Source organism: Colius striatus, chromosome 14 (assembly GCF_028858725.1).
Source record: "Colius striatus isolate bColStr4 chromosome 14, bColStr4.1.hap1, whole genome shotgun sequence".
In the NCBI taxonomy this organism is placed as follows: Eukaryota; Metazoa; Chordata; class Aves; order Coliiformes; family Coliidae; genus Colius; species Colius striatus.
This window is the reverse complement of record NC_084772.1, coordinates 20222898-20231652: the sequence shown is the minus strand read 5'-3', so window position 1 is coordinate 20231652 and position 8755 is coordinate 20222898. Positions and strand designations below refer to the sequence as shown.

General features: G+C 51.6%; 1 protein-coding gene across 1 annotated transcript; it reads right to left on the bottom strand.

The window, feature by feature from the left end:
• Positions 1-792: 792 nt before the first annotated feature.
• EMC8 (ER membrane protein complex subunit 8) lies at positions 793-8682 on the bottom strand. Its single transcript, XM_010202388.2, has 5 exons — positions 7940-8682; positions 3879-3955; positions 2413-2482; positions 1936-2030; positions 793-1129 (listed from the first exon to the last, which is right to left on the bottom strand). The coding sequence occupies exons 1-5, from the start codon at positions 8150-8152 to the stop codon at positions 970-972; spliced, it is 615 nt and encodes a 204-aa protein (XP_010200690.2). The 5' UTR covers positions 8153-8682; the 3' UTR covers positions 793-969.
• Positions 8683-8755: the final 73 nt, after the last annotated feature.

The following is an 8755-nucleotide window of genomic DNA, read 5'->3' as shown; positions in this document are numbered from 1 at the left end:
CTGTGCTAGTCTGAGAGCACGCTCCAGTGGCAGTAAGCTTCTTCCTAGAAACACCAGTACCCAGAGTGACAGCCAGGAGCTGAGCCAGACCATCCCCAGGCTCCTCATTCGCTGTGCACTGATTGCTCACCTGCAACTTGGCAACATCTCAGAGCCACTTCAAGGGACACCACAGGAACCAGTTGAAAAGGAGATCTGTTTATAACCCCCCCCAAAAGACTGCAGACAAATAGTTAAGGCATTACAAGTCCTCTTCTGAAGAGCCAAAGTGTTTTAGGGCTGTCATTCAAACCCATGGGTGCACTTCCAGACCTGCTCACAAATCATCAGGCCAATGTCTGGTTTGGCCTTGGGCTTAAGCTGCTCAGTGGGGTTGCAGGGAGAGCAGGAATTCCCTCAGTGTGTGGGAATGCTGCTTGAACACCTTCTCTGCAGCTGAATCAAGGTTAAACTGCTGCAAAACAGGTGAGACAGGAGCCTGGTCCATCTTCCTCAGGCAGCACACACTTTGCAGTTCCAAACCAGCCCAAAAGGAAGTGCTGACCTTGCAGTTTGTGGATCTGACCTTACAATGTCTCATCTGGGGACAAGGCTGACTTTTTAGGAAGGGTATTTCCACAAATGATTAAAAAGCAATCTCTCTAAAACTCTGTAGTACAAAGAGAAGGGCCAAAGAGAAGCAGCTCAGGTTCTGAAGGACCAGTCACACTCCCTACATGGGGGCTGGTGGTCAGGAGAGCAGCTGGAACTGCCACTGGGCAGCTCTTCCAGGGAATCTCACAACAAGAAGGGTTCAGAGCCTCAGGGACACCTCAGCCTCTGCAAGGTGACATGCCTCTCCTTTTTAATCAGTCAGGTTTCCACAGAAGGTACTGAATGCGACTCTTATTTACATTCAAAAATAGCCTTTGTTTTTGCTCTCTTCAGTCCATGGTGGGAGTGCCCCTGAGGGAGGCAGCAGCAACTCCTCTAGCACAGGTGGAGAACAGCTTTGTTGATCTCTGGGTTTGTCCAGTCGTTCCGGATGTCATCCAGGTGGTTGTCAAAATCCACCAGTGTCTCGTAGGATTTGCTGTCCAGGAGAGAGGCAGCAATCCTCTGGGCTTCAGTCCAGTCTTCACAGAAGTCACTAGGGTGTAAACCAACCAGGAATAAACAGAGAAAACCTCCACTCTGGAAAGGCAGCTGAAATCTCTGCAGTGTGGGCATAGTGGTCAGCCTGGCTGCAGATGCTGTTCTCATGGAATCACAGAATCAGTTTGGTTTGAAAAGCCCTTGAAGCTGCTGCAGTCCCAGCCCTCCCCTCACCCTGCCCAGCCCAGCACTAACCCACAGCCCTCAGCACCTCACCCCAGGGCTTTGGGATCCCTCCAGGGCTGGGCACTCCCCCAGCTCCCTGGGCAGCCTGGTACAGGGGCTGACACCTCTCTCAGGGAAACAGTTCTGCCTCAGCTCCAATCTCAACCTCCCCTGGGGCAACTTGAGGCTGATTCCCCTTGTCCTGTCATTCATTACTGGAGTCAGAGCCCAACCCCCAGCTCCCTGCAGCCTCCTGTCAAGGAGTGTCAGAGAGTGCTGCTGTCTCCCCTCAGCCTCCTCTTCTCCAGGCTCAACAGCCCCATTCCCTCAGCCTCTCTCCAGCACCCTTGTGCCCTTTCCCTCTGGGCACTTCCCAGCCCCTCTGACGCAGCCTGGAGCTGCCTGGGCTTGGGGTGGCCCAAGGGAAGGAACCGGCCCTTGCCCTTGGCCCATGGCTCCAGCCTGCCCAGGGCCCTCTGCAGAGCCTTCCTGAGCTTTTTAAACTCAGTATAACAAAAACCAGCTTTAAAAGCACTGCCAGCTGCACCCTTCACAGCATCACTCAGCTCCACTCAGTTTTGCCCTTTACCAGGCCAGCTGTTTGCTACCTGAAGGCAAACTCTGAAGGTTACTCACACATGTGGGTCCTTGCACCTCCACTTGTTCTCGTGAAGCTCATAGACATGGATGGCAGGCTCTACACACTCCATCGAGAACTTGGTGTTATCAACCTGTTGTGCAACAGAAAACCATCACCTCACTCTCCTCTGAAGGTCCCCAGTGAAGAGGTGAATCAAAACCAAGTCAGTTTTTACAAGCAGGGCACCTTACACTAACTTAACCACTCTTCTACCTTCAAATAAGCCAGGTATTGCAGGTTTAAACCAGCAGCAAGCTTTGTCACCTCAGCAAGGTGTCACAAGCAGAGAAAGTCTCTGCTTCCTCTGAGCTGGCAGAGAACTAACCACAGCTCTCTGCAGCCTCCCTGAGGAGTTCACCAGCTACAGGTCACTGCTTCTCTTCCCCAGAGCATTTGGAGGGAAAGAGAAAATGAGTTACTTCACTATGAGAGGATGCAGAGAATGGCATTTAAATGGCTGTGTAGTCACTTACCATGATGAGTGCTGTATCGTTGAAGCCCTCTGCAATTCTGGAGGCCACCTTCTCTGCAACCTGGTTTGGACTAAACAGAAGGTAAAAGTATCAGTGTTCTGTGAACCATGACACATGAAACCAGCAGGAAATATGCTTAAAGAGATGTGAAAATGACACTGCGTGCTTACAAACAGGAACAGGGTATCACTTGACTTAAGCCAGAGGGCCAAGGAAACCCCAGCTCCTCTCTTCAGCACAGAATCTGGATCTCAGCTGTGGGTTTTTGGTGCTTGCTGCAGATCTGATGTGGAATCAACATTTTACAGCCTCCTACCCTCTTCCACCAGACTAAAGACCTCAGTCACCTTTGCCCTGGCAGCTACTGGAAAAAAGCAAGGCAGTTTGCTCCCCAGGCTGCATTTGAACCCACTTGCTGCCCAGCTCCTCTAACAAAATCAGATGCCCTTGTGAAGGAAAACCTTTCAAAGCTGACAACCTCTGTGTGCTGCTGGCTATCTGCAGAAAAGAAAGTGGAGCTTAAGAAACAACCACTGAGCCTGTGATATCCTTTCAAACCTCAAAAAAGAGCAGACAAAGTGTATCTTCTCCTTAAAAACATCTCCAGCACATTTATTTCCCTTCTAAGGGAAGGGCAAATATTGCCCTTATCCCAGATAGAGAGTTTAGCAGTCACAAGTATTACTTCAAAACCATACTTGTGACTGGAGGATATACATCACCAAAATAACTGGAACATAGAAGAGTAATGCAGGTACAATGTACTCTCATTAGTCCTGATACTGGATTTGCCTGATACTGAGGAAAATATTTGATATGCATACATCTAAAACTGTATCACGGCCTCTTTATTGCTGGTGGAGTAACTGGAGTCAGTTGGCAGGGAAATAAAAGCCTAATCCTGGGCAAAACATGTGAGATGTCTCTGCTTGACTGACATCACTTTCCATTTCAAGAGCATCCCTTTACCACGGGTTCAATACAACCCAGAGACAATTCAGTGGTTTACTAAGAAGGATGTAGAATCAGTATCATAGAATGGTGGGGGTTGGAAGGGACCTTTAGAGATCATCCAGTCCAACCCCCCTGCAGAAGCAGGTCCATCTAGATCAAGTCACACAGGTCACTTCTGAAAGACACCCGGAGCCGTTTGGGTTTCCAAGCTCTGTGCTGCACCAGCAAAAAAGCGCCTGTAAATTTTGGCTCTTTCCCTGACAACTGTAATTAAAGCTGTTGGCAGGAGTTCAAAACCTGGCCTTTTATAGCATCCACTGAAGAGGAGGGATTCTGGAAAGCCTGGGGTTTCTGCACCTGCACAAAGGCCACCTCCACCGGAGACAATGCGGAACCAGCCGACGGTTGTCAAAGCGAATCAACACGGGTGATTTATGGGGATGATTTTTGTTGGCAGAGGACAAAGTACAACATGAAAAGAGCAAACAGAAGGCAATATTGCACCAACACACCTGGCATCCTTCACTCGCTCGTTTGCCTGGTAATAGCCAGCTATCACGTAGCTGTTCTCTTTGCACCAAGAGTCAATCTGAAAAGGGAATTGGAACAATGAAACCCAGGGAGGAACAAAAGACCCCAACCAAGCCCAGAGAAGTAAGGACATCTCCTGTCTGTCCTGCAAATAAAGCAGCAATTGGAGCATTGCAATACCTTTGCCAACTGCTTTTTGAAGTATCTGTGTACTTACATCCAGCTATTTATTTATGGTGGCACTGGCAGAGTTTGGCCAATTAAACCAGATAAGAGAAACCCCACCGAGAGTGCTGGGAAACATTAACAGCCTGCCACGTGTCTCCATTTGGTTCATCTCAAACCTGGCCAAAGTTTCATAGGATCACAGAATGGTGGGAGTTGGAAAGGACCTTTAGAGCTCATCCAGTCCAACTCCCTGCCAAAGCAGGTCCTACCTAGATCAGGTCACACAGGAACGTGTCCAGGGGGGTTTGGAAACCTCTGAGAAGGAGCCTCCACCCCCTCCCTGGGCAGCCTGGGCCAGGGCTCCCTCACCTCAACAGTGACATAGTTTTTCCTTATGTTTAAATGGAACCTTTTGTGTTCCAGCTTCTTTCCATCACCCCTTGTCTTCTCACTGGATCCAACAGAAAAAAGTGCTGCCCCAACCTCCTGACACCCAGCATTGAGATATTTGTAACTATCAATGAGATCCCCCTGAGCTCAGTCTCCTCCAGACTAAACAGCCCCAGTTCCCAGCCTTTCCCCATAAAGAAGATGCTCCAGTCCCCTCAGCATCCTGGGAGCCCTGCACTGGCCTCTCTCCAGCAGTTCCCTGTCCCTCTTGAGCCTTTCTAAAAACACTCCCCAGCTCAGCCACAGGACAAGGGCTCAATGAAAGAACTCCTGGCATAAACTCTCTCATAGGGTCAGTTCCTTATTTAACACCTGTAAATACTTAAACACACCCATTTATTTGCAGGCAATTTACACAACTTTGGAGCTACACAGGCACAAAAGCTGATGCTTTGGTAAGTGCAGTTTCAGCCTGAGCACAATGATGTCCTGCTTTACCCTAGAGCTGAGCTCCTCCTGCCGAGTCTCCTTTGCTTTGAAAATAGATACATATATATGATGTATGTCCTCATAACTGAGGATATCAAGCCAGCAGAATACAGAGCCTTGAAAGACAGAAGTGGAGAAGGCAGCTGGATTTTTCCTTTGTAATCCCTGGAGACCCTGCATCCAAAAAAGCCTCAACAGCTCTATGAAAATGGAGCCCAAAAATACACCTGGTGCTGACCTGTCACATCCTGCAAGTCAAAGCAATCTCCTTTTTAGCAATAATTATGGTATTAAACTGCATAAACAAAGAGCCACGTGAATAATCCCTCCTCTGCAAGAGATGACATGGATTTACGTGGGGAACAAGAAAAGCCACGTAGCCCTGCTGCTGCTGTTTCAATTACAAACCCATTTGGAGGGCTCAGGACTACGGTTTTAATTGTTAGTGGCTTGAAAGCCTGGCATTACAGCTAGGAGGCCAGATGCTACAATGAATAAGAATGATACAAATGAAGTCCATCCATTTGAAAATGGAAAAAAAAAGCCCCTTAGTTCTACATCTGTTTTTTGGTGTGGAATGAAAATGGTCTTGAGAAAAAAAATAAGAGAGGTTTGGAAATTCTCAGTGATGTTGTAGTTAAAAACTGCTCTGCATTAAAAACCAAGGAAGGAAACACAAGCTTTTTTGGAATTGAAGCTGTTTCCACCTGCAATTTCCCAACATCCTCTAAGCACAGCACTGGCACCACGGGAGCCTCAGCATCAATCAGCCCCCGGGGACAAGGAAACAGAGAGTGGGGGGACAAATCCTGTCTGGCTTCCCCACGGTGTGTGATGTCCCTGAGGTCCCAAGTGGCATCCTCTGAGATGTGCTGTGCTCACCAAAGAGTCCTGGGAGGAGAAAGGCTGGAAGCTACTGCTGACCAAGGCAGTGGGGAGCCAGTCCTGTGGATGCAGGGGGAAGTGCTGCTTGCTTTGTTGTTTTCTTTTGAGATGTGGTTGCAAAACCACATCAATTAGCTGAGAAAGTCAAAGGCACAAACAACTCCCTCCCCAGAACCATGTGAAACTTGATTCACTTTTTCTTTAATGACTCTGTTTTTGAAAGGGGTTTCAAACCAAGAGGAAGAGCAAAGTGGAAATGAAATGGGGGTGCTTCTGCTCTCTCCTCCAGAGCTTCAATCCTTGGAGCGCTGCTGCCTGTTTAATAAAACCTCCTACTGCTGACCCCTTGGACCCAGAAGTTCCCACACAGAGGTGTCTGAGAGCACAGCCTCTATTTTGAGATTAAACCTGGAGCCTGGATTTGAGAGCTCCCATGTGATGTTCTGGGATGACTCAGGTCAGAGGGGAGGAGCTCAAACGTGTGGGACTGGTTAGAGGAAAGCAGCACGCGGGTGACAAGCCCACGGGCTCCACCAAGAGTTGGGAGGAACTGGATGCATCAACAAGAGTGTGGGCTGCAAGGGAGGTTTGCCCTGCTGGGGCCTCATCTGGAGTCCTGTGGCAAGTTCTGGGCTTCCCCAGCTCAAGAGAGTCAGGGAACTGCTGGAGAGAGGCCAGTGCAGGGCCACCAAGATGCTGAGAGGATGGAACATGTGTGTGAGGACGAAAGGCTGCGGGGCCTGGGGCTGTTCCGCCTGGAGGAGAGAAGCCTGAGCTCAGGGGGATCTCATTAATAGTTACAAATATCTCAATGCTGGGTGTCAAGAGGTTGGGGCAGCACTTTTTTCTGTTGGAACCAGTGAGAAGACAAGGGGTGATGGAAAGAAGCTGGAACACAAAAAGTTCCATTTAAGCATAAGGAAAAACTCTTTGAGTGCTGAGGTGAGGGAGCCCTGGCCCAGGCTGCCCAGGGATGGTGTGGAGACTCCTTCTGAAGAGGTTTCCAAACCCCCCTGGACACGTTCTTGTGTGACCTGATCTAGGTGGGACCTGCTTTGGCAGAGGGTTGGACTGGATGAGCTCTGGAGTTCCCTTCCAACCCCTGTCATTCTGTGATTCTATGAAACACCAGGTAAAGGCTCAGGATGGGCTCCATGCCCAGGGGGTGACAAAGCACCAGCCCTATAGTCCTGACATTCCTCTTGTCCTTCCTGTGTGAGGTCATGGGGGAAAATGGTTTATCTCATGATGATTTACTGCTCTTTCCCAGCAGCAGGCAGGGCAGGGGTGTTATTCTGGGGAGGGCTTGGATGCCCTTGGCTCTCCCACAGCTCATGAGGCACCAGTGAGCTCACAGGACACAAAGTGAGATTTCAAACCCAAGCCAGATCTCCAGCATGAAGAGATTTCATTTTTAGTTTATCCTATTTAGGCTGCTTCCATAAAAGGGGAAAGCACACCAGAGCTAAGTAAGAAATACATACTTCAATGTATCTACACACTCTCACTTGGAGACAAGCACAACCTTCACCACTGAGCTGATTCTGCTTTGTAGAGCTTTAAAGGCAAAGCTGGAATAAGCTCTTTCTGCTGTAGAATAAGGACTTTTACTCTGGGAGTTACTGAGGGGTGATGACACCAATATAAACAGCAGTTTCTCTGCACTGAAAAAGAAATCACAGAATCTCAAGGGCTGCAAGGGACCTGGAAAGCTCATCCAGTGCAACCCCCCTGCCAGAGCAGGACCACCTACAGTAGGTCAGTCACCCTTCAGTCTCCTCCAAGCTGCAGAGCCCCAGCTCCCTCAGCCTTTCATCACAAGAGAGATGCTCCACTCCATCATCTTTGTGGCCCTGCACTGAACTCTCTCCAGCACTTCCCTGTCCTTCTTAGAACCAGAAAAAACTACGAGGGGCTGCAGTTTTCTGTTGCTTGCCCAGCTCAAAGGTTCACAGTGCATTGGCCCAGGAGAGGGGGGAGATTCCTTGCTCACCCTACAGATTTGGCTGTCTGGTGTCCCCTCAGCCCTGCCCCGAGCTCAGCCAGGACCCAGCGATGAACACCTCCCTCCTCCCTCACCCCAGCCTCAGGGAAAGGCCCAGCCCCTTACCAGCGTGAGGGCCACCTCCAGCATGGGCGCCAGCGCCAGAGTCCCGTGGAAGAGAGGGATACAGTCAACGAAGAGTGAGGGGGGCCCGGCCTGGTCCCGGCGCGGGGGTGCCGCCGCGGGCCTCTCGGCCACCAGCAGCCCGTTGACGGCGCAGTGCGGGTACTTAGCGCCGTGCAGCACCATCTTACAGTAGGCCTGCGTGGTCAGCTTCATCCTGCTTCAGCTTCACCCTGCGATCGTCGCTACCGGCCCCTCAGATCGCTGCCGATCCCTCAGATCGCTGCCGGCCCCTCAGATCGCTGCCGGCCCCTCAGATCGCTGCCGGCCCCTCAGATCGCTGCCGGCCCCTCAGATCGCTGCCGGCCCCTCAGATCGCTGCCGATCCCTCAGATCGCTGCCGGCCCCTCAGATCGCTGCCGGCCCCTCAGACCCGTCCCGGCCTCTCCTCAGGCCCTGCTGCCAGCTCCTCAGATCGCTGCCGACCCCTAAGGCCGCTGCCGGCCTCTCAGGCCTCTCAGGCCGCTGCCGGCCTCTCAGACGCCTCCCGGCCCCTCAGGCCGCTCCCGGCCTCTCAAACGCCTCCCGGCCCCTCAGACGCCTCCCGGCCCCTCAGGCCGCTCCCGACCTCTCAGACGCCTCCCGGCCCCTCAGACCGCTCCCGGCCCCTCAGACCGCTCCCGGCCCCTCAGACGCCTCCCAGCCCCTCAGGCCGCTGCCGGCCCCTCAGACCGCTCCCGGCCCCTCAGACGCCTCCCAGCCCCTCAGGCCGCTGCCGGCCCCTCAGACCGCTCCCGGCCCCTCAGACGCCTCCCGGCC

What these genes read in the sequence shown, in the direction of transcription:
- EMC8 (XM_010202388.2), bottom strand. Translation starts at nt 8,152, where the DNA reads ATGAAGCTGACCACGCAGGCCTACTGTAAGATGGTGCTGCACGGCGCT. An exon ending in ACGATACAGCACTCATCATG is followed by an intron (nt 2,031 to 2,412) that starts GTAAGTGACTAC and finishes GTTGCACAACAG; the next exon opens with GTTGATAACACCAAGTTCTC. An exon ending in AGGTGCAAGGACCCACATGT is followed by an intron (nt 1,130 to 1,935) that starts GTGAGTAACCTT and finishes TTTACACCCTAG; the next exon opens with TGACTTCTGTGAAGACTGGA.